Source organism: Rutidosis leptorrhynchoides, chromosome 7, assembly GCF_046630445.1.
Source record: "Rutidosis leptorrhynchoides isolate AG116_Rl617_1_P2 chromosome 7, CSIRO_AGI_Rlap_v1, whole genome shotgun sequence".
NCBI lineage: Eukaryota > Viridiplantae > Streptophyta > Magnoliopsida > Asterales > Asteraceae > Rutidosis > Rutidosis leptorrhynchoides.
This window is the reverse complement of record NC_092339.1, coordinates 294,700,026-294,725,297: the sequence shown is the minus strand read 5'-3', so window position 1 is coordinate 294,725,297 and position 25,272 is coordinate 294,700,026. Positions and strand designations below refer to the sequence as shown.

General features: G+C 32.6%; 1 protein-coding gene across 3 annotated transcripts in view; it reads left to right on the top strand.

The window, feature by feature from the left end:
- Positions 1 to 22,568, top strand: part of LOC139858727 (uncharacterized) — a 266,124-nt gene extending 243,556 nt beyond the window's left edge. The window contains exons 1-16 of one of the 3 annotated variants that reach the window (XM_071847564.1): positions 17,935 to 18,086; positions 18,191 to 18,233; positions 18,736 to 18,926; positions 19,276 to 19,362; positions 19,473 to 19,679; positions 19,802 to 19,906; positions 20,000 to 20,116; positions 20,224 to 20,445; positions 20,819 to 20,863; positions 20,943 to 21,025; positions 21,109 to 21,223; positions 21,306 to 21,391; positions 21,492 to 21,582; positions 21,682 to 21,773; positions 21,863 to 22,191; positions 22,309 to 22,568. In XM_071847564.1, coding sequence (XP_071703665.1) covers positions 18,054 to 18,086; positions 18,191 to 18,233; positions 18,736 to 18,926; positions 19,276 to 19,362; positions 19,473 to 19,679; positions 19,802 to 19,906; positions 20,000 to 20,116; positions 20,224 to 20,445; positions 20,819 to 20,863; positions 20,943 to 21,025; positions 21,109 to 21,223; positions 21,306 to 21,391; positions 21,492 to 21,582; positions 21,682 to 21,773; positions 21,863 to 22,191; positions 22,309 to 22,337 — 1,875 coding nt within the window. In that variant the 5' untranslated portion in view covers positions 17,935 to 18,053 and the 3' untranslated portion in view covers positions 22,338 to 22,568. Of the gene's footprint in view, positions 1 to 17,934; positions 18,087 to 18,190; positions 18,234 to 18,735; positions 18,927 to 19,275; positions 19,363 to 19,472; positions 19,680 to 19,801; positions 19,907 to 19,999; positions 20,117 to 20,223; positions 20,446 to 20,818; positions 20,864 to 20,942; positions 21,026 to 21,108; positions 21,224 to 21,305; positions 21,392 to 21,491; positions 21,583 to 21,681; positions 21,774 to 21,862; positions 22,192 to 22,308 lie in introns of those variants that run through there. The other 2 variants (XM_071847566.1, XM_071847565.1) reach the window with 2 other exon arrangements.
- The last annotated feature ends 2,704 nt before the right edge of the window (positions 22,569 to 25,272 follow it).

The following is a 25,272-nucleotide window of genomic DNA, read 5'->3' as shown; positions in this document are numbered from 1 at the left end:
GTGTCGTGTAATCTAGTTTGAAGTGTTTACTCAAGGGAATTCTTGGTGAACCGATTAGTTAATTTGCAAGCATTTGGCAATTGATCAGGGCGTAATCTAGAAACATCCAACATTTGTGAAGAAAGTCTAGGTGAACATATTTTCATCTTATCGATATCACATCTATTTAAAAACGTTTTATTAATATAAAACACCAAAAACATTGTCTTTACTTTTAAAGTTACTCTTGATTCGGCTAATCGTTAAATAGCCATAAACCAAACTATCTCGTACTTTAAATTTTATTAGATTAACTTTAGTTTATTTCCATTAGTTACAATCTTAATTCTCACGTTCAAACTGTCCTTGGAACGATCACGGATTTACCAACTGTATACTATTGCACGATCGGGTACACTGCCCGTTAGTGTGTAGTAATCCTTTTAACCGGTATTTCCTACTTATAAATTTATAGACACGATTTCACACATCAGACTCAATTAAGTATGTGAGACGCAAACTTTTCGGAGGTAGGCGTAGTTTCAAAGTTAGGCTTGACACCGACTCCTTTCATGCCTGCGAACAAAATTCTAATCATGAGTTCCACCTTTCCTGGCTGCTCGAAATCTTCAACCATATCATCTGGTGTAGCTTTCATTAGCGAATGGATCAAATTGGATTGGTTTTGGGCGCGCTCTTCAAGTGTTCGAGTGCTTGACGCATAGTTTGATGTTGTGTTGAGAGGTGTCTGCTGGGAGACATGGACTGTTGGGGTCGGGCGTGGTTCCGCTAATGGCACCATCTGATACAGCCCCGAGTTCAGCTGAGTGCTTTGTATGTTCAGCTCTCGCATATCAAGGCCCATTCTTTGCAAAGCTTCTATTGCGCTGGCCGGTGTAGTGGGTGTGCGTGATTTGATACTTGAGAATTCAGTGTTGGTACCGTGCGCAGATGACCCAGACGCACCAACGTAGATGGGAATGGTTCCCACGTATGTGGTGTTCGCCACCCAAGGTATCGGTTGAGTAACTTTCGGGGTTTTAAAGCCCTATGTGGGTGAAAGGACCCGTTCATATACATTATAAACGATTCACAATAGTTGATTACATTGCGAGGTATTTGACCTCTATATGATACATTTTACAAACATTGCATTCGTTTTTAAAAGACAATCTTTCTTTACATCGAAAATTGACAGGCATGCATACCATTTCATAATATCCACTATCCAACTATAAATTGATTTAATAATAATCTTTGATGAACTCAATGACTCGAATGCAACGTTCTTCGAAATATGCTATGAAAGACTCCAAGTAATATCTTTAAAATGAGCAAATGCACAGCGAAAGATTTCTTTAACACCTGAGAATAAACATGCTTTAAAGTGTCAACCAAAAGGTTGGTGAGTTCATTAGTTTATCATAATCATTTATTTCCATCATTTTAATAGACCACAAGAATTTCATTTCCAGTTCTCATAAATATACGTCCCATGCATAGAGACAAAAATAATCATTCATATGGTGAACATCTGGTAACCGACATTAACTAGATACATATAAGAATATCCCCTATCATTCCGGGATCCTCCTTCGGACATGATATAAATTTCGAAGTACTAAAGCATCCGGTACTTTGGATGGGGTTTGTTAGGCCCAATAGATCTATCTTTAGGATTCGCGTCAATTAGGGTGTCTGTTCCCTAATTCTTAGATTACCAGACTTTAATAAAAAGGGGCATATTCGATTTCGATAATTCAACCATAGAATGTAGTTTCAATTACTTGTGTCTATTTCGACAAACATTTATAAAAGCGCATGTATTCTCAATCCCAAAAATATAAAGGGTAAAAAGGCAAATGAAACTCACCATACTGTATTTCGTAGTAAAAATACATATAACGTCATTGAACAAGTGCAAGGTTGGCCTCGGATTCACGAACCTAAATTAATTATATATATTTATGTGTTGGTCAATATTTGTCTAACAAATTAGGTTAAGTCATAGTGTACCACAATCCTAATGCTCGAGACTAATATGCAAAAGTCAACAAAAGTAAATTTGACTCAAAATAATTTCAAAAAATCTATACATGATTAATATATAGTTTAAATATCGTCGTTTTATATTTTTAAATATTTTTAAAAGATTTATTAGAGTAAATAATATAATTTATTTATTAATAAATAAAATTTTATATTAAATTTATATAACAAAATATACTTTTATATATATTAAGTAATAAAATTTATAGGGTTCATTTAATATCATAAAGATAATATGATAGGTATTATTAAAGTAAGTTATTACACGTAGTAAAATATGTTTGTATCACATATTTATTTGATAAAATAATATCTATAATGATAGTAAGTAAAAGTTGTATTATTTTGTAATAATAATTATTATTATAAAAATATCAATATTTATAATTACTAAGATGACATTATGATAAAACGATAATTCTAATTATGATAACTTTAATATTTACGATAATTTTTAATATTATCTTTAAAATAATAATTCTATTTAAAATAATAATAATAATGATATTTTATAGTAACAATGACATTTCTATTAAAATGATAATTTTTGTTAAAATGATAGTTTTAATACTAACGATACTTTTAATAATAATAGTAATGATAAAAATAATAAGAACGATAATTTTATCTAAATCAATATCTTATAATATTTTAATTTCATCATGATACTCTTACTCATTATTTCCTAATCGTTTCGTTTAATAGCTTTTAATCGTCTTTTATATCGTGTTCATAATAACGATAATAATAGTAATCAAAATAATTAGGTGTTACAAATATTTATTTTAAATACACTAATATTAATAATGATAGTTACTATAACATTATTAACGATAATACTAATAATTATCTTAATGATAATATAGTAATAATAATAATAACAATAACAATAACCATTTTTAAATAATGATATATATATTAATAACGATAATAATAATAATAATAATACTAATAATAATAATAATAATAATAATAATAATTGGATAATAATAATAATACTAATTATAACTTTAACGATAATAACGATAGTAATAATAAAAAAAAATAACAATTTTTAATGATAAATCTCTTTTATTGATAAAGATAATAATAATCATAATAATAAGATAAAACTAGAACGACGATAAAAACGACGATAATAATAATCATTTTTAATAAAAATATCGAAAATTCAATTGATTATAACTTCTAATCCGTTCATCGAAACCATTCGATATCTAAAGGAAAAGTTCTTAATTTTTCGCTAGCTTTCCAAGGACATGCATATCTTATACCTTATCTCAACCGCAAGTGTAACTAATTCAACATTCAACCTAACCTGTCTAAGGGCAATATTAAAAGTACAAGCATGCATAATCCTAAATACTCGAGCACTAGTCAGGGATACACTATTAGTATGTAAAAGTTAAATTATGAGTACTCACGTATCAATATTGAGATTCAATATTGCAGGAAAGGTACGTAGACGCAACGGAAATGATAAACACTATATTGACCTCACGAGCATACCCATGAACCATACTCAATCACCTCCATAGCTATAACTCATAATTTCCTTAATCCTATCCCACACGAAAAACAATTTCGAAATCACTCGGACAGCACTCCGTCGTAATATTTTATGTATACTAATAATATCTTGAAATAATACGGAGTAAATATATATATGTAAATCGATTGAGAGAGTTTAGAGAAAAATATTTTCAAGTTTCTATGAAATAATGAAACCTATTGAATTCTATTTATAATAGATTTTTGAATTATTAAAGTGAATTATTAAAGTATGAATTATTAAAGTGAATTATTAAAGTATGAATTATTAAAGTGAATTATTAAAGTATGAATTATTAAAGTAAATTATTAAAGTATGAATTATTAAAGTGAATTATTAAAGTATGAATTATTAAAGTGAATTATTAAAGTTAAAGTAAAGTAAAAATAAAGTAAAGGTAAAGTTTAAGTATAGTAAAAGTATAAAACTATGTACATATAATACGCGTATAATATTAATTTAAATCGTTATATATATAAAATAAAATATAAATATCGTTATCTTTATCATACTAGTTAAGTAATGAGTTGTCAAAAGTGGTTCTAGATATTTATAAAAGTTATATACGTTTTAATAATAAAGTTCTTTTTAAACTGAAAACGTTTTTGTACGTTTAAAACTAAATAGATCAATCGAGTCTTTATGAGATTCAATCTTCCACTATCCTTTGTCTAGTTCTCAATGATTGACAATTTGTTCTTATTTATAAATCACTTTACCATTTTCCGAATATTGTTAAAATGGAAAGATTTCTCAAATCAACGTGGGCCTTTCAACAGAGACTTGTAATCATAATTCAATATATCTGATAATTCAATCATTTGATCTTATCTTCTAATTCCATTGATAAACATTTTGAAACAGATACAATCATATAAAGTATTTAATCTAATATTTTGTTTACGTTTCAAGTTATAATATATATATACACATATACATATATAATCATATTCGTTTAATGGTTCGTGAATCGTTGGAACTTGGTCGAGGGTGAATGAATGTATGAACATAGTTTAAAATTCTTGAAATTTAACTTAACAAATATTGCTTATCGTGTCGGAAACATATAAAGATTAAAGTTTAAATTTGGTTGGAAATTTCCGGGTTGTCACAGTACCTACCCGTTAAAGAAATTTCGTCCCGAAATTTGAGTGGAAAGGTCGTGAATGATAATAAGTATGTTTTTATGATGCATACGGGCTGAAAATTAGAGTTTTATCATCAGCGAATAATTTGGATAAACAATTCATTTATATGAAGAGTACGAATGAAGCTAACATAGAAGAGTGAAATGAGTAAGTGTAGATTCATCTTATCATTTGACGTAGATATGATTGATTCTCAGATTTCAAGGGATTTGAAGAAAATCTTCTTAATAAGATTTGACTCTCCGGTAATCAAGGGAATTAGGATCCGCTTTAAATGCGATCGTCCATTTTAATTGTTCTATCAGAGATTTTCTTATAAATTCACCTCCTTCGTTTCCTTACAACTCACACCTTCTGTTTATGCATTTTATGCAAGTCCCTAGACATCTACCCACGTCCATTGCAGGTACAACAGTTTACAGGCCACCATGATTGCTCGTTATTATCCTATACGTGTTTGTATGTGGTTACAGGAACTGCAGGAATGAGATTTAGATGTTTAACTATGTTAGACTTAGTCAGACGTACAAGTGAAGCCTCACTAGTACAGCTGACAGGCTCATACGTACGGCAGATGCTGAGCTAAGTCACAATTACAACCTAAATGAGAAGACACGAGTGATTGATCACCCGTACGGCTGATGAAGCCAACTCATACGTGTGATGAATGAATCGTATGGGTGAGTCAACAACAGGGGTATATAAAGTCTTATGTTCTTCAATTTTAGGTTAAGCCTCTCATTTGTTACACACACTCAGATCTAGTGAGCTCCTCCAATTTTCTCTCAGTCCAAATCACCCAGGTGGTGAATAATAGCTCTAGGTGTTGATCTAATCACACTTGATTTAGTTGTGGTTTGACTAAATTAATCAAAACAAAAAATTAACATATTCACTAGAGGGTTTGATTCACTTATTCCGCTATTGTGTGAGTTAAATCTGTTGATTTCTAAGTTCCTAGTCATGTTTCATCACCTTCTATTCTTTCCCCCTCAACTCATATTTTAAAGTATTCATAAATATGCTCCATCCAGTTCTGATTCTCGATATACTTCTAACTTTCATATCGGTCATTCTTCTTTTTCATCTACCGCCGGAAGAATCTATTTACTTCTACTATACTCTTGGGTTTATAGTGTTTCTAGTTCTCCCGTGTCTTTATATTGCTATATGCATCGATATATATGGTTTATAATTTCTGGTTTATCGTTGGGCTTTATATGTTCCCTTATATTTCAAAGTCTCTGCTTCTGTCTTCTATAATCATTATCATTAACAGTTAATGCTCTCTTTTATTTGCTGCAATTTATACCCCAATTTTTATTTCGGAGTTTTGTCCTTTTGTTTCTTCTTTTTGCGATTAAGCACCCGCTTGTAATGGTCCAGAATTCACAGATATGAATTTCAGAATGAACATTGTTAATGTTCTAGGAAGGAAATTGTGATGGCACGATCTTGACTTGTCAAATTACTAGAATACCTTGGAAAAGGCCGAATCATCAAGAAATATTTTCTTGATATTTTAGAGGTTAAATAGAATACAAGAGTCGTATAACATGGCACATGATGATATTATGATCTGTTAATCATCACGTTCCATTTAGAAACTCAGCATGACTTACTGTAATATAATCACGTTGATCAAGTGTCATTATATTATACTAATTCATGCTTCAGTTCCCAACACTACTTCAAAATATTCCTATTTTAAACTTGAATGTTTCAGAATTTAGAAACTAAAATAGTTTCTTTTATGATGTAATACAGATAGCGCAAAGAGGTAAATGATTTCAAATAAGAAAAATTAAGAAAATATCTTCAGAAATATGGAGGATATTTATAATGAAAGATATGATGATATTTTAGAATTTCTAATATCAGAGGATGATGAAGAATATTGTCCGCAGGGGTTTAGAGTCAGGAGCAAGGTATTCGTTAATGACTTCAGCAGGTACTGAATCATTTGGATCTTTTGAAGTCAGGTTTAGTCTTTGTAATTTGTCCAAAGCCTCATTCCTACTTTGCTCAATCCGTTTTCCAGTTCCAAAACTTCTCTTTTTCTGCGCTTTGCCAGCACACTTCATCATTATCATTCAGCTTTTACCGTTTAAAGTCGTTTTTAGTTTTTGCTACTTCATCAGCATTTTTTCCATTTTCGGAGAACCAATTCTTAGTTCGGAGTGTTTTTCAGAAACTTCACATTCAAATTAAGTCTAGAAGATAGACGTTATATATACATATATAACTGTTGGCGTAGACATGCTGCGAGATTTCAAAATACTGATTGCTAATTCCCAATGATTCGTATGGCAATTCTCATTACAAGATGCGAATGAGTAAATGATGGGGTTTCAATAAATAATTATAATGACTTTTTGGAGAGGCTAAAGTCAAAGGGTAGTTGGTACATCTGCTAATAATATGGTGGAATGTAAAAGGTTCCCTGGTAACGATGGTGTATATTTCAAGGTTATAATAAGGTTAGTCTGACTGAAAAGTTAGAAAGTTGACTTGCTGGAGCTGTGACAAAACTGGCTACTTTGAATAGGAGTCGCAAAGTTATTTTTGCTAATAAATGCCAAAGAATCTGACGCGGATACGTTGTTTAAACTTTTACTTTGGTTTCAAGTGTTTTTCGGGTACATAACTGTGGGTAACATGTGGTTGGATCATCATCTCGATTGCTCATCATTCGAAGTGTCTTCAGAAATTTTCGAAGGGTTTAAACACAGATTGTAATCGTTAACATACATTTGATGTTCTAACACAGTTTTGAAGTCAAAATATAGCTTGTGAAAGATGTAAGGATCTAAGAGTGATGATTTTGGTCATATCTCGAGTTGAATTTTGAGATTTCAAAATCAGAATATGTAATTAAATTTTGAATGAGTATGGTTGTTTTGATTTCTATAAAAGAATGTATATTGTTGTGAAAGTAGGGAGTATAATGGATAATTTGCTGAATCAGATTCGAAGAATGTAACATATTAATTGTGAATTTATATATCTCTCGGGTATTACCTACCCGTTAAAAAAAAAATTCACAATTAATATTTTGTACAAAGGAATTTTATTACAGTCTTTATGAAAATATATATATGTATATTTTCTTCAGATGTAACATAGATTTAATGAGTTAATGTTAAATTAAACTCATTTGATTTACGGTTGAAACTAGAATTTAATAATCCCTAAAGTCTTTAAAAAGTACATAACTTTTACGCAGTATTTCTTTAATGACATTGAAATTATGAATCAATACTTCGTTATTTGTTGATGTATGATGTTCGGTTCGTGGAATTCTTGTGAATTTCGCAAAGTACGAATGATGTTATCTGAAAAGTTTCGGGTACATCGATGATGAAAGTGTAAAATCAAATATATACTTGATTTATTATGAATTGGAATTTGTTGAATTGTGACAGAGATTGTAGTTAACGCTGGTTAAGTTGCGGCCGAAGGACGTACATTATTGCATATTTGTAATATGAATTAACCGAGTAGTTAAGATTCACACACAATAGTTTAGCACGGAAAGATTTATTTCAATATATATATATATATATATATATATATATAGATCAAAAGATTTCGTAGATTACGGAGGACTTTGCGGGATATGTCAGGCAAAGTTTAAAGTAACAGATACGATAAGATATGATTTAGAAGATATGCTAAGATATGAATTTTTGTCTATACACTATTCATGCAATCAATGCAGCAAGACGTGTCTTAGACTAAAAATGATAAGCAGGTAATTTCCTAAGGATGATAAGTAGTTAATTTTCGACACAAAATGATAAGCAAAACTTTTGACATGCAGACACGGTCGAAGTCCAGACTTACTAATGCATCCTATCGACTTATCAGTTAGACACACTAATGCAGACCTGGTTCGCTAAGACCACCGCTCTGATACCAACTGAAAGGACCCGTTCATATACATTATAAACGATTCACAATAGTTGATTACATTGCGAGGTATTTGACCTCTATATGATACATTTTACAAACATTGCATTCGTTTTTAAAAGACAATCTTTCTTTACATCGAAAATTGACAGGCATGCATACCATTTCATAATATCCACTATCCAACTATAAATTGATTTAATAATAATCTTTGATGAACTCAATGACTCGAATGAAACGTTCTTCGAAATATGCTATGAAAGACTCCAAGTAATATCTTTAAAATGAGCAAATGCACAGCGGAAGATTTCTTTAACACCTGAGAATAAACATGCTTTAAAGTGTCAACCAAAAGGTTGGTGAGTTCATTAGTTTATCATAATCATTTATTTCCATCATTTTAATAGACCACAAGAATTTCATTTCCAGTTCTCATAAATATACGTCCCATGCATAGAGACAAAAATAATCATTCATATGGTGAACACCTGGTAACCGACATTAACTAGATACATATAAGAATATCCCCTATCATTCCGGGATCCTCCTTCGGACATGATATAAATTTCGAAGTACTAAAGCATCCGGTACTTTGGATGGGGTTTGTTAGGCCCAATAGATCTATCTTTAGGATTCGCGTCAATTAGGGTGTCTGTTCCCTAATTCTTAGATTACCAGACTTTAATAAAAAGGGGCATATTCGATTTCGATAATTCAACCATAGAATGTAGTTTCAATTACTTGTGTCTATTTCGTCAAACATTTATAAAAGCGCATGTATTCTCAGTCCAAAAAATATAAAGGGTAAAAAGGCAAATGAAACTCACCATACTGTATTTCGTAGTAAAAATACATATAACGTCATTGAACAAGTGCAAGGTTGGCCTCGGATTCACGAACCTAAATTAATTATATATATTTATGTGTTGGTCAATATTTGTCTAACAAATTAGGTTAAGTCATAGTGTACCACAATCCTAATGCTCGAGACTAATATGCAAAAGTCAACAAAAGTAAATTTGACTCAAAATAATTTCCAAAAATCTATACATGATTAATATATAGTTTAAATATCGTCGTTTTATATTTTTAAATATTTTTAAAAGATTTATTAGAGTAAATAATATAATTTATTTATTAATAAATAAAATTTTATATTAAATTTATATAATAAAATATACTTTTATATATATTAGGTAATAAAATTTATAGAGTTCATTTAATATCATAAAGATAATATGATAGGTATTATTAAAGTAAGTTATTACACGTAGTAAAATATGTTTGTATCACATATTTATTTGATAAAATAATATCTATAATGATAGTAAGTAAAAGTTGTATTATTTTGTAATAATAATTATTATTATAAAAATATCAATATTTATAATTACTAAGATGACATTATGATAAAACGATAATTCTAATTATGATAACTTTAATATTTACGATAATTTTTAATATTATCTTTAAAATAATAATTCTATTTAAAATAATAATAATAATAATGATATTTTATAGTAACAATGACATTTCTATTAAAATGATAATTTTTGTTAAAATGATAGTTTTAATACTAACGATACTTTTAATAATAATAGTAATGATAAAAATAATAAGAACGATAATTTTATCTAAATCAATATCTTATAATATTTTAATTTCATCATGATACTCTTACTCATTATTTCCTAATCGTTTCGTTTAATAGCTTTTAATCGTCTTTTATATCGTGTTCATAATAACGATAATAATAGTAATCAAAATAATTAGGTGTTACAAATATTTATTTTAAATACACTAATATTAATAATGATAGTTACTATAACATTATTAACGATAATACTAATAATTATCTTAATGATAATATAGTAATAATAATAATAACAATAACAATAACCATTTTTAAATAATGATATATATATTAATAACGATAATAATAATAATAATACTAATAATAATAATAATAATAATAATAATAATTGGATAATAATAATAATACTAATTATAACTTTAACGATAATAACGATAGTAATAATAAAAAAAATAACAATTTTTAATGATAAATCTCTTTTATTGATAAAGATAATAATAATCATAATAATAAGATAAAACTAGAACGACGATAAAAACGACGATAATAATAATCATTTTTAATAAAAATATCGAAAATTCAATTGATTATAACTTCTAATCCGTTCATCGAAACCATTCGATATCTAAAGGAAAAGTTCTTAATTTTTCGCTAGCTTTCCAAGGACATGCATATCTTATACCTTATCTCAACCGCAAGTGTAACTAATTCAACATTCAACCTAACCTGTCTAAGGGCAATATTAAAAGTACAAGCATGCATAATCCTAAATACTCGAGCACTAGTCAGGGATACACTATTAGTATGTAAAAGTTAAATTATGAGTACTCACGTATCAATATTGAGATTCAATATTGCAGGAAAGGTACGTAGACGCAACGGAAATGATAAACACTATATTGACCTCACGAGCATACCCATGAACCATACTCAATCACCTCCATAGCTATAACCCATAATTTTCTTAATCCTATCCCACTCGTAAAACAATTTCGAAATCACTCGGACAGCACTCCGTCGTAATATTTTATGTATACTAATAATATCTTGAAATAATACGGAGTAAATATATATATATGTAAATCGATTGAGAGAGTTTAGAGAAAAATATTTTCAAGTTTCTATGAAATAATGAAACCTATTGAATTCTATTTATAATAGATTTTTAAATTATTAAAGTGAATTATTAAAGTATGAATTATTAAAGTGAATTATTAAAGTATGAATTATTAAAGTGAATTATTAAAGTATAAATTATTAAAGTAAATTATTAAAGTATGAATTATTAAAGTGAATTATTAAAGTATGAATTATTAAAGTGAATTATTAAAGTTAAAGTAAAGTAAAAATAAAGTAAAGGTAAAGTTTAAGTATAGTAAAAGTATAAAACTATGTACGTATAATACGCGTATAATATTAATTTAAATCGTTATATATATAAAATAAAATATAAATATCGTTATCTTTATCATACTAGTTAAGTAATGAGTTGTCAAAAGTGGTTCTAGATATTTATAAAAGTTATATACGTTTTAATAATAAAGTTCTTTTTAAACTGAAAACGTTTTTGTACGTTTAAAACTAAATAGATCAATCGAGTCTTTATGAGATTCAATCTTCCACTATCCTTTGTCTAGTTCTCAATGATTGACAATTTGTTCTTATTTATAAATCACTTTACCATTTTCCGAATATTGTTAAAATGGAAAGATTTCTCAAATCAACGTGGGCCTTTCAACAGAGACTTGTAATCATAATTCAATATATCTGATAATTCAATCATTTGATCTTATCTTCTAATTCCATTGATAAACATTTTGAAACAGATACAATCATATAAAGTATTTAATCTAATATTTTGTTTACGTTTCAAGTTATAATATATATATACACATATACATATATAATCATATTCGTTTAATGGTTCGTGAATCGTTGAAACTTGGTCGAGGGTGAATGAATGTATGAACATAGTTTAAAATTCTTGAAATTTAACTTAACAAATATTGCTTATCGTGTCGGAAACATATAAAGATTAAAGTTTAAATTTGGTTGGAAATTTCTGGGTTGTCACAGTGGGGGTCTCCGGTGAGGAAGGAAAAGTGGTCCTTGCCGGTAGTGCACTTGTACCACCGCTCGCCTACTTGCTCGCAGGTTTGGATACGTGCGGTGCTTTGGACGTGCTGGAACTGCTTTCGAAGCCTCCAGTTGAATCGATATGTCTTCGCGATACGCTTAAAGTTATCTGGGACTGAAACACACATACAGAAAGAAATGTTTGAATGTAAAGAACTTTAAGGAAAAAAGATTTTACCAAAACCTTTTAACTTAGGGTCCCACGGATGGCGCCATTTGATCAAACATAAAATGGTCCAAGGGGTTCGGTTCATGCGAGATCAACAATATAAAGGGGTTTAAGGGTTTTTGAGTTTAACTCTCCGATCCGGAGTACCGTGAATAACCCTCATACGAGATGATGAACTCATAAAGTGTGGTTAAACGTAACCCACCATCATTCGGGTTAACCAGAGTTGATGGTCCAAGGGCGATGTTAGGATTTACGTGATATGCACTACCTGAAATCGCCAAGTGTTTGAGGGTGCTATGCCGGTTGCGCGGGTTAGCTGAGATGGAGTACACTTAGAGTATTTTTGTAGGTGAAGTGGAATATAATTCCAGAGTTGATATATATTTTTCTTGTTTAAGCTACTCTTATTTATACTTGGGAACTTTTGTCCCTTAGTGTCATGTAAGGGGACAAAGAGGGTATGTTGCTGCCACGTCATGTTGTCTCCGTCCGTTTATTCTGAAAAGCTGAAAAAGTGCTGCCATTATCTTAGTGTTGTCCCCTTCATACCCTGTTGTCCTTTTCTGTCCGCCCTACAACGTCAGGATCGTATTGTGTTGCCACATGTGTCCTTTCTTCGTTAGTGTCATCATAGTACCTTTGTAACTTTATCCATTTTCTACCATGGTGTTATTGTTCAAACCGCGCTATCAATGTTTATGAGTTCTTTATTAATAGTGTGACGAGATTGCGCGCTAGTCAGTGTAAGATATGAGCCGGCGCGATTTACATAGGGTGACGCGCGCTGATCTGATATGGCGCATATAGATGTGCAGCTATGTGCATCATTAGTAACCCTTAGCAAAAGCTCCTGGAAAATATAAGCCAAATTAGGAGTCAAAATTGAAACCCTAAATTTACAAAATTAGAAAGAAAAAAAAAAAGCTTACCTGCTACTTCAAAAACAAATACAAAATGCATGAAAAACATAGCAAAAGCTCCTGGAAAATATAAGCTAAATTAGGAGCAAAAATTGAAACCCTAATTTACAAAATTGAAAGAAAAAAAAAAAGCTTACCTGCTACTTCAAAAACAAATACAAAATGCATGAAAAACATAGATAAGAAACAAACCATGGTGAGAATAAGCGTATGCAGTCCTCCAATTACCTGAATTAGAACTATAAAAAAAGTCAAACAAGTATACAATTAGAACTCACCTTCAATTACCTGAATTCAACCAGCATGTTTGATTTTAAGAATAATCAACAATCTAGTTGAAAATATTAAAAAAAAAAAAACAAAACAAAAACAACATCGAATATTAAATCATCTAAAACTCGCGTATTTACAGATCTTGAGGACATAGATTCACTGGAAAAAATATACCAATATGTAATTGAAGGTGCAAACTTACGACTAAACCATCTCTGAACAATGAAGGTGAAAAAAACGGCGATAGCGACGGAGACAATCGTGGCGATGGAGGCGGCGGTCGGTGGCGATGGAGATGATAATCGCCAGCATGGATGGAGACGATATGGTTCAATCGGTCATGACTTTAGGAGCAATAACAGGCTGTAAATGTATGAGAAGAAAGAAAAAAAAAACCTTCATATTAGATTTTAACGACTCAATAAAAGATGAATGATTGCTATGGTACTTCAGACAAGTAAATTGTTGTCACTTATATTCGCAATGCCATCAGAAGTTGTACACGTTTACTTCAAATAGACTAATAGTGAAACATACATTCCACATTTTTTCAGATATACATACAGATACCTATACAGATAAGATTACATCCAATTCTATTCAAAAGTCTAAACTTAAAACACGAAAACAACATACCTTTTCCATATTTATTGGTAATGGATACTGCTAGAACAACCTACAATGACAAAGCAGATAAACTTAACAACCAATTAGAACGACCAGATACCCTAATTTTACTAACAAATCGTCAGATTAGATACGATTCACAGAACTGTTGATTTAATCTCAAATCTGACCATAAAATTACCAAGTTGAACAGGATAATTAGCTTAATTGATTACCATTTTGCAGAGTATCGAAGACCAATAGCGATTTGAATCACGTGCATATATTTGATAAACCTACTAAGCAAAAATTGAGTACATATCGAGTAAATGATATACGTTAGTTTTTTTTCTTCAGATTTTAGAGGTAACGAAGAAGGCGATGGTGGTGGTGACGGTGGTGGCGGTGGTGGTGACGGTGGTGGTGACGGTGCTGAGGGAGATGAAGATGGTGAGAGAGAAAAGAGGAGAGGTGAGATTGAGATGGATGGGTTTTGTGAAAGTGGTGACAGTGGTAGGTGTTTTAAAAGAAACACGTAGAAGAAAACACGTATCAGAGACAAATGCCACACAACGTATAGGCAGGACAGGTGGTAAAATGATGTAAAATGACGATCGTACAACTGATCGAACGGTGTGTAACCATGACATGTGTCAATCGGCTTGAAATTACGGGTGGTTACCGTTGATTCGTTTTGATAATAATAATAATAATAATGACGTTGCTCCTTATAATGACGTTCCTCCTTATAATGACGCCACGCTGGCAGAATTGCTGTCTAAGCACCCTTCTTCTATAGCTCCATCCTTGCCTGATTTGTCGGTTGATCACCTACACCTCGTTACGACTTCTGCGGTTGTTTTGGGCCAGATTGAAAGTTTTCCTCGGGGCACATCATGTGGTAGGGATGGTTTACGTGCACAACACCTTATGGATTGCTTGAGTGGTGCTGCTGTGGCAGTCTCGGATGAGTTGGTTGGCTCTATTACCAGGGTCGTTAATCTCTTTCTAGCTGGAAGGTGCCCTATGGAATTAGGAGAGTATATAGCTAGTGCTCCCCTCACACCGCTTGTCAAGCCAGGCGGTGGTCTTCGTCCTATAGCTGTGGGTACTGTTTGGCGACGTCTTGTTTCAAAGGTTGGCGCTGCTATGGTTGGCCAGTCTTTGGGAAGTTACTTCGATGGTCTTCAATTTGGTGTTGGTGTTTCTTCAGGTGGTGAGGCTATTCTTTATGTTGTGAATCGGTTAATTGAGGATCGTGGCTCTGATGTTGGCCTCTCTATGTTATTAGTTGATTTTCAAAATGCATTCAATCTTGTTGATCGTACGGTCATGTTACGTGAAGTTCGCCGCCTTTGTTCGAGCATTTCTCAGTGGGTTGAATTTTGCTACTCTAATCCAGCCAGATTGTATTATGGGAACCACACCTTATGGTCTTCTCAGGGGGTGCAACAGGGTGATCCCCTTGGTCCGCTGCTTTTTGCTTTGGTCTTACAACCCTTGGTTTCTAAAATCAGAGATAATTTTGAGGTTTGTCTTCAGGCGTGGTATTTGGATGATGGCACTATTATTGGGGACACTTTGGTGGTGGGGAAGGTTTTGCATTTAATTATGGGGGATGGGCCTCGTTTTGGGCTACATCTCAACGTGGAAAAAACAGAAATTTTCTGGCCTACGGAGGACCCTCGCAGCAGGCAAGTAGGTGTCTTTCCTCCTAATATTGCTCGACCTTTAAATGGTGTTAAGTTGCTTGGGGCCCCCGCAAGTTCCGATCTTGGTTTTAGTAGTGAACTGGTGATGCAAAGGGTGACCAAGTCCATTGCGCTTATGGATAAGGTTGCTAAGCTTGATGATCCTCAGTGTGAGTTGTTGTTGCTTAGGGCAGGTACGGGAGTTTCTAAACTCTACTTTACCTTGCGTACTTGTCCTCCTAGTATATTTGAGGCGGCTCAACGCACTTTCGATGGAGCCCTTCGATCTTCCTTGGAGCGTATTGTTACTGCTTCAGGGCCTGGGTTTGGTGATTGGCAGTGGCGGCTTGCCACTTTGCCATTTGCATTTGGAGGGCTTGGTGTTTATTCTGCGGGAGATGTTCGTCATTATTCTTTTCTGGCTTCTCGATTACAGTCTGCTGGGTTGCACACCAAGCTCCTACCTCATGCGGGTATTGTTGGTCTTGGTCGTGCTTTTGAAGATGCATTGGGTCTGTTTAATAAAACGGTTGAGTTTGATATTTTAGGTAATCAGGGTGAGGTCGCTGCTCCAATGCTCATGAAGAAATTGGCAGATGTTTATTTCACAAAGGTTACCGCTTCTGCAGAATCCACTTTTTCATTATCTCCCCAACAATCGGCCTTATGGAAATCGCAGCAGGGTGATCACACCCCTGCTTGGCTAAGGGCAGTCCCTATTTTGGGGTTGGGTCAGACGATGAACGCAAAGACTTACCGATGTGTGTTGTGCTACCGGTTGGGTGTTCCATTGTTCTCTATCTCGACGGCATGCTCTGCCTGTTCAAGGGTTTTTACTGGGGATATTTTCGGGGATCACGCGGTGTCTTGTGCTGGTATGGTGGGTATTAAGCATCGACATAATGTTGTTCGGGATTCCCTTGTTGATGTTTGTTATCGATCTGGGATTTCAGCGAGAAAGGATGTTGACATTGGGTTGTCTGGAGGGAACGACAGGGCCCTCAGACCTGCAGATGTTTTACTTTATTCCCGGGATTGTGGTCCCGATGTTTGTGTTGACTTGACAGGGTCTTCTCCTTTGACACAGTCTGGGCTTTCTGACTTTGTCCCTGGACGTGCTGTGGTTGATGCGGCTCGTCGGAAGCGGGTCAAGTACGAATCTAGCTGTCAGGCGATTGGTTATGGTTTCATTCCTTTCTCATTTTCTTCCCTTGGGGAATTAGAGAAGGAGGCTGTTTCTTTGCTAGAGCGGGTTTAGAAGAGTTCGATGGCGCAAGATATTGGTGCCGGTGCTGTTGCTCATATTTTTACTAGGATAGGTTTTGCTATTGCTAGAGGTGTGGGGGCCCAGATTGTCTGGCTTCCCACTAAATTTTTGTAAGTTTTAATATTTTCAAGTTTGTTATTATTATAATAATAATAATAATAATAATAATAATAATAATAATAATAATAATAATAATAATAATAATAATAATAATAATAATAATATAATATAATATAATATAATAATAATAATAATAATAATAATAATAATAATAATAATAATTATTATTATTATTATTATTATTATTATTATTATTATTATTATTATTATTATTATTATTATTATTATAATGATTATAATGATAATGATAATGATATGATGATGATGATGATAATATAATCCTCTTAAAAACATAAAACATACTTCTTGTCCGAAAATATACAATAAAATCCGTAGATAGCTTTTATTATCCCCGATACTACTTTCGCCGTCACGTGTCACAAACGGAAAAAGCAGCACGTTACATCAAAAGCAAAACCTAAAACTAACGACGTTAAATCCAAAAAAATATCTCCACAATTTTTCACTATATATTCACTTAAAGTGCCTCTTCTCCAGCCTACCCCTTTTCTAAAACCCTAATTTCGTCTAGGGTTTTTGCAGTCGTTCTTCACCGCAGCTGCTACTACTAAATCCTACGTCTTTTTCCCCCTCTCTATTTATAAAACCCTAATTTTCATCCGATTACGTACGAATGGGTGCTAAAAGTAAGAAGTCTGCCTCCAAGGTATCATTTTTAATTCAATCACTCTGTTGTTTCGTCGATATCTATATCTATATATTTGTGCATGTATATCTGATGATTTTTTTTGTGTTTTGATTTTGCTTTAGGCTGATGCTATTGTTGCTGAGCCTTCCAAATCAATTAAAAAAGGTAATATACTCTTTTTCATTTTAATGTTATATTGTACTAATATGCTGTATTTATACTCTATATCTATGTGTATGTATATCTGTATGTGTATCAGTGTAAGAGTTGTATGACATGGTTAAATTAATATTAGTCTATGCTTTGAGTTTTAAAGGTGAAATTAAATTTGTATGATATTGAAATTGATAATAAGGGTTGATTTGGTGGCTGTGGTGTTATTAAGCTATGATAAAAGTTGTAGGAATAGGTTTGGAATAGGTGTTATCTTGTAAGCTATATATTTTTTGTTGATAGTGTAATTGTAAATGTAATTTTTGTCCTTTGAATGTGATTCAGTTTATTTTAAAATATTGAAATTGATAATACTATTTGTATTTGAATTTGTGATTGGGCTGTTTTAGCAATTATAAATATTGATAGAAGATGTGATAACATTAGGCTTGAGCAAAATGGTTCTTTAGTATGTGTTTTAATTGAAAGTTGTATTTTATTATATTGGATATAGGCAAGAGAGATGCAGAGGAGATAATTGAGAAAAAGGTTGTGAGTAGTAAGAAACAAAAGATAGTCAATGGTGGTGTAGCTCAGGCTGTTGAGAAGAAGAAGGTTGATACCAAGACTCAGAAGAAGAAGAATGTCAAGAAACAGGAGAGCAGTTCATCTGAAGATAGCTCATCTGAATCTGAGGAAGAAAAGGTAATATGATTATTACAGTTGTAGCTGTTAGATATGAATATGACTCTTTGTATATGTGTGTCTATGATTTTATTTTATCAAATTAAATTCATTCTACTATAATTTTGTTGGATTTCAACTGAATGTGTGTTGTTATCTTATTTAAAATTGTAAAGGTCCTTCTTGGACTATTTGTCATACAAAACTAAAAGCTATTGTTCATTATTTTGAACTATAATCTGTAGTGATCATAAAACTTTTCACATGAATATTTAGAGAGTTCAACTTGTTCAATCTTGATTAGATTAGATCTGACAGTTTTTGGTTTATGTTTATTCAATTTGTTAATGTTGTTAATAATGTCATACAGGTTGTGCCTAAGAAAGCAGCAGCTCCCCCGGTTAAGAAGCCCGTTAAGGAGTCGAGTAGTGATGATTCTGATTCTTCATCTGATGATGTAAGATCTGGTCACATTTAGTATGTCTTGGATATTAGTATTATTCTGTAGCATGGTTAATAATTATAATAATGATTTTTCTCTACGAACCCTTTTTAACATGATTGCAGGAACCCAAACCTACTAAGAAACAACCTGTTCCTAGTAAACCAGTTAGTAAGGATAGTTCGGAAGAATCTGAATCGTCTGATGACAGTGATTCATCAGATGATGAACCTCCAAAAAAACCTACAGCCAAAAATGTTTCAGTTGTTAAACCTGTTAGTAAGGACAGTTCAGATGAATCTTCAGATGAAAGTGATTCATCCGATGATGAAGTGAGTCAGACTTTTTTAATTTCGTGCCACGTGGATACTTTTTGGCTAACTTATCTCCTCTTACACACTACATGATACAGATATGTTTACCTTTTCTTAAGTATAATTCTTAATTTATGCAGGATGAACCAAAGAAGCCGGCTGCTGTGGCCAAGAATGCTGCTGTTGCAGCCAAAAAGAAGGCTGAATCAAGTGATGAATCTGATTCAGATGATAGTTCAGATGAAGTCAGTTTGATTTTTGTTTAGTTTTATCATATTTTCATTTGTTAAGTTGTTTGTTGTTATCTATCATTTACTAATATAGAAATAAATATACAGGAGGACGCCAAGCCCGCAGCCAAGCAAACATCTGCTGCCGTTGCCAAAAACGGATCTGCTGCAAAGAAAGCAGAGAGTTCCGATTCAAGTAGCAGTGATGAAAGTGAGTCTGAAGAGGTATGCTATATTATCTTATACCTGTTGTTTTGCTTCTTTTTGTTGTTATAATTAATTAATAAATATAAATATTTAATTTTGCTATATACTTTAATGTCTTCGTTTAGGATAAACCAACTATTGCAAAGAAATCCGCAGCCGCTGTAAAACCAGCTGCTAAAGTTGAAGAGAGCAGTGAATCTGAGGAAAGTTCTGATGAAGAAGATGAACCTGCAAAACCTCAAGCTGTAAAAAAGGCAGCTGCAAAGAAAGATAGCAGCAGCTCTGAAGAGGAATCTGAAGAAGATAGTTCTGAGGAGGAAGATGAACCTAAAACTGCCAAGAAAAAGGTAAAAAATCTATTTATATACTTGATACTGCTAAGAATAAGGTAAAAATTCTATCTTTATATCTAAAACTGCTTAGAAAAAGTTAAAAATTCTATCTTTATATCTAAAACTGCTTAGAAAAAAGGTAAAAATTCTATCTTTATATCTAAAACTGAGTAGAAAAAGGTAATAATTCTATCTTCATTTCTAAAACTGCTAAAAAAGGTAAAAATTCTATCTTTATATCTGCTAAGAAAAAAAGTAAAATTCCCATCTTTATAGATTGCTCGGTGTACGCATTGGCTGGAATCTTATAAATTTTGTTTATCTAGTTATATATGATGGCATATCTGTTTTAGTTGTATGTATTGGCTTCTGATATAAGTGCCTGCAGGATGCTGATGTCGAAATGGTTGATGCTCCATCAGCGAAGAAAGCGGTTAGCACTTTATTCTCTTAATTGTTTAAGTTGTGTTAAATGTAATTGTTTGAATTCCTAACAAACAGTAATTATGCAGCCTCAAACCCCAGCTACTCCTGCTACTGGATCTAAAACTTTGTTTATGGGAAACTTAAGTTTCTCCATTGAAGATAATGATGTGTATGTGTTATCTATACTCTAGATTCTTAATATTAATTCTTGTAATCTTGTATTTTAGTTGCTTACCTTTGGTTATGTTACAGAATCAATTTCTTCAAGGATGCTGGTGAAGTTGTCGACGTTCGTTTTGCCATGAGAGATGATCGGTTTGCGGGCTATGGACATGTTGAATTTGCCACCCCTGAGGCAGCACAGAAGGTATATTTCTGGCTTTTGTTGTTAGTTCCTGGAATGTTTGATTAATGTAATCAGACCCTGACTTACACAATAATATTGGCAGGCACTTGAACTTAATGGACAAGATTTAATTGGACGTGAAGTTAGACTCGATTTGGCAAAGGAAAGGGGTGCATACACTCCTGGCGGGTATGAATTGTTGGAATTATTTTGTTCGTTTTCATTTTGTGTTTTCAAATTTTAATTATGTAAAGTTACGTCTGATTGGTATTTTACTTGTATATACTAGCAATGAGAGGTCATTCCAAAAGAGTGGGGGCCAAGGCCAAGGACAATCTGTATTTGTACGAGGATTTGGTGCTGATGATGATTTTGATAGTGTATGTTCACTAACCTTATGCATTTTTCTTTTGTTCTTTTATGTCTCTTTAAAAAAACATATTTCTCAACCAAAATCTTTTTTCAATATTTTGCTGCAGATAAGGAATACCCTCACGGAGCACTTCGGGCAATGTGGTGAAATTACAAGGATGTCTATACCAAAAGATTACGAGTCTGGTGGTCCCAAGGGGTATGTATGTCTTTTTAGAAAGTTTAACTCGTAGTGTTGTGGTGTAATTGTTTCGTAAATTAACTTGTTAATGATTGTTTCACACTCAGGGTTGCATTCATCGACTTTGCGGATAGCAATGCGTTCAACAAGGCTTTGGAACTTAGTGGGTCTGATGTTGGTGGAGGCACAATCACCGTAGAGGAAGCTAAGCCTAGAGGCGATGCCGGATCTGGCGGACGTGGTGGCGGATTTGGCGGTGGTAGGAGTGGCGGTGGACGCGGTGGTCGATTTGGTGGCCGTGATGGTGGTGGTAGGAGTGGCGGTAGATTTGGTGGTGGTGGTAGGTTTGGTGGCCGAGATGGTGGCGGTCGTGGTGGTGGTGGACGTGGTAGAGGTCGTGGACCTAGCAGGCCAAGCATGGCAACCCCTGGTACAGGTATATGTTTAATATTTTTTTAATTACCTTTTTTTTTTTTTTCATATAGCGAACTGTTGTTCCTTTTTGGTTGTTTCCAGATTTGGAACTAAACTTGTTTTTTTGTTTCTCTTGTAGGAAAGAAGACGACATTCGGTGATGATTAAGAATGAGACTTGTTGTAGCCTGTGTCTACTATCTTTTAAGTTGGTTAAGTTTTATGAGTTTATTGTGTTCTTGATGAGTGGATGATGGATAAATGTGATGGATTTTTGAATATTTAGTTTAGACTATCTTTTCGAAGCTAGTTTTGACATATTATTATGTACTGTCGTAGTTTTGTTTAGTTATATGTTTTATCTCAAATTTAAACTGAATACATTTTTGGTTCTGGTTTCTATCTTTTATTTATTAACCGTGTCTGAGGCTGTTGTTTTGTGGGTTTCTTGGATTGTTAAAGGAGTGGTGATTAGGTGTTTTGAGAAAATATGCCGATCTTTAGTCTTTTTTCTAGCAGTATAAGTATTTTTTTTTAAATTACCATATTACAAATTTTGTTAAAACAAATATGGTTTTTAAAGTCTTTTTTATAAATATAAAATAAATACTAGCAATTAGTCAAATACACGAAAGTAAATAGTAGCTACAAACACATCCATTACTAAGAAAGACGTTTGAAGATCAAGGCATATTTCCCCATAATGCAAAAACGGCCCATAATCACATAGGCATGAATATGAGGAAGAGAGAAGCCGACTTAAATCCAAAATAATACTATGGTGTAATTAACGAGTCGAGTTCAAACTTGTAATATATCAAATAACTATGGTGTAATTAACGAGTTTAAACTTGTAAAATATCAAATGAGCTGACCCCGAAGTTAATATTTTAGGCTCAACTTGAGACAAAGATCAAACTCGAGCTCTTTAAAATCTAAAAGAACCGAGCTCAAGTCTAGTCGAACTTAAGTTCATACCTTTTAAAATGATCCATTTGTCGGTTGTAGTTCATACTCACATTGATAGTGCGTCGATGAAAATGTTTTTTTTAATCGATGTATAATTTTTCGTACTTGGCAAAATTCTCTCCGACTTGACCTAGTCGCAACATACTACTTTAAAGTTCAAAATCTCAACTAATCGGCCCAGGACTTTTACAACCATAGAATATAGATATATACTTTGTTGTGCACAATAATATATTATATTTAAAAATTATTATATATATATATATATATATATATATACAGTGTTGTAAATCTCCCGAGATCTCGTTTTTAGAAGGCAACCGAGACGAGATGTTCATCTCCCGAGATTTCTTGGTCAACGGGGTCAAACTTAGTCAAAGCCACGATTTCTCGGATTTTCTTGCTAATTTGTAAGATTTTCTTGTAAAATTCGTAATTTCTAAAATTTTCTCGCTCATTTCTTGGATATTTTTCTAAAATCTCGTAAAAACGTATATAAATATACATATATTTATGTTTTTATGTATATTTTTATTAAAGAAACTATAAAGTCGACGTAAGTCAACGCCCGAGATCTCCCCGAGATTATTCCGAGATGCCGAGATCTCCCTAAAAAAGTCCAAACGAGATCTCCCCGAGATCCGAATTCTCCAACCTTGTATATATATATATATATATATATATATATATATATATATATATATATATATATATATATATATATATATATATATATATATATATATATATATATAGTGGTAGGATCAAGAGGGAAGTAACCAATTGGGGGGAAGCGGGGGGAAGCAAATTTTTTGTTTTTTCGTTTTTTGAAAAAACTTTGTTCACGAACATTATAGATTGGATGAAAATAAGAACATTTAGAAAAGACACTTCGTGATGAATGTTATTATTTTGGCGGGAAAACGCTCGAAGAAGTAATATATAACAATTATCGTGTTTTTCGAGCGTATGTTGAGGTTTTAGACATTAGGGTTTATAGGGTTTAGATATTAGGGTTTATAGAGTTTAGATATTAGGATTTAGAAATTTAGGGTTTAGGGTTTAGATTTAGGATTTAGATTGAGTTTTTAACACGAACGGTTTAGAGTTTAAGGTTTAGAGTTTAGGGTTTAGGGTTTGGTGTTTTGGGTTTATGGAATAAACCCAAAACACCAAACCCTAAACCCTAAACCCTAAACCATAAACTCTAAACCCTAAACTCTAAATCGGGCTAAATTTTAAAATGTCTCGTTCATATTGATTATAAACGTTCCATATTAATTGATTTCGTTGTGAGGTTTTGACCTCTATACGGGACGTTTTTCAAAGACTACATTCATTTTTAAAACAACCATAACCTTTATTTTATCAATAAAGGTTTTAAAAATATTACGTAGATTATCAAATAATGATAATCTAAAATATACTGTTTACACACGACCATTACATAATGGTTTACAATAGAAATATATTACATCGACATATGTTTCTTGAATGAAGTTTTTACACAATATCATACAAACATGGACTCCAAATCTTGTCCTTATTTTAGTATGCAACAGCGGAAGCTCTTAGTATTCACCTGAGAATAAACATGCTTTAAACGTCAACAAAAATGTTGGTGAGTTATAGGTTTAACCTATATATATCAAATCGTAACAATAGACCACAAGATTTCATATTTCAATACACATCCCATACATAGAGATAAAAATCATTCATATGGTGAACACCTGGTAACCGACATTAACAAGATGCATATATAAGAATATCCCCATCATTCCGGGACACCCTTCGGATATGATATAAATTTCGAAGTACTAAAGCATCCGGTATTTTGGATGGGGTTTGTTAGGCCCAATAGATCTATCTTTAGGATTCGCGTCAATTAGGGTGTCTGTTTGTAAGACCCTAATCAGTATTGTACAGCAGTGTAATTATGTTACATAAAGTATGGGCACTTTTGTGGAATTAAACCAAAGTCAGATTCTGCCCAGCTCTTTGTGCGCGCCACGCACATGTAGTGGTGCGCGCCGTGCACTGCTACTGTTGACGAATTTCAACTTTTGTTTAAAAGATTAAACGAGGGGTAATCTTGTCTTTTCACATGGGGGCGAGTTAGGGCTGTAAAGGCC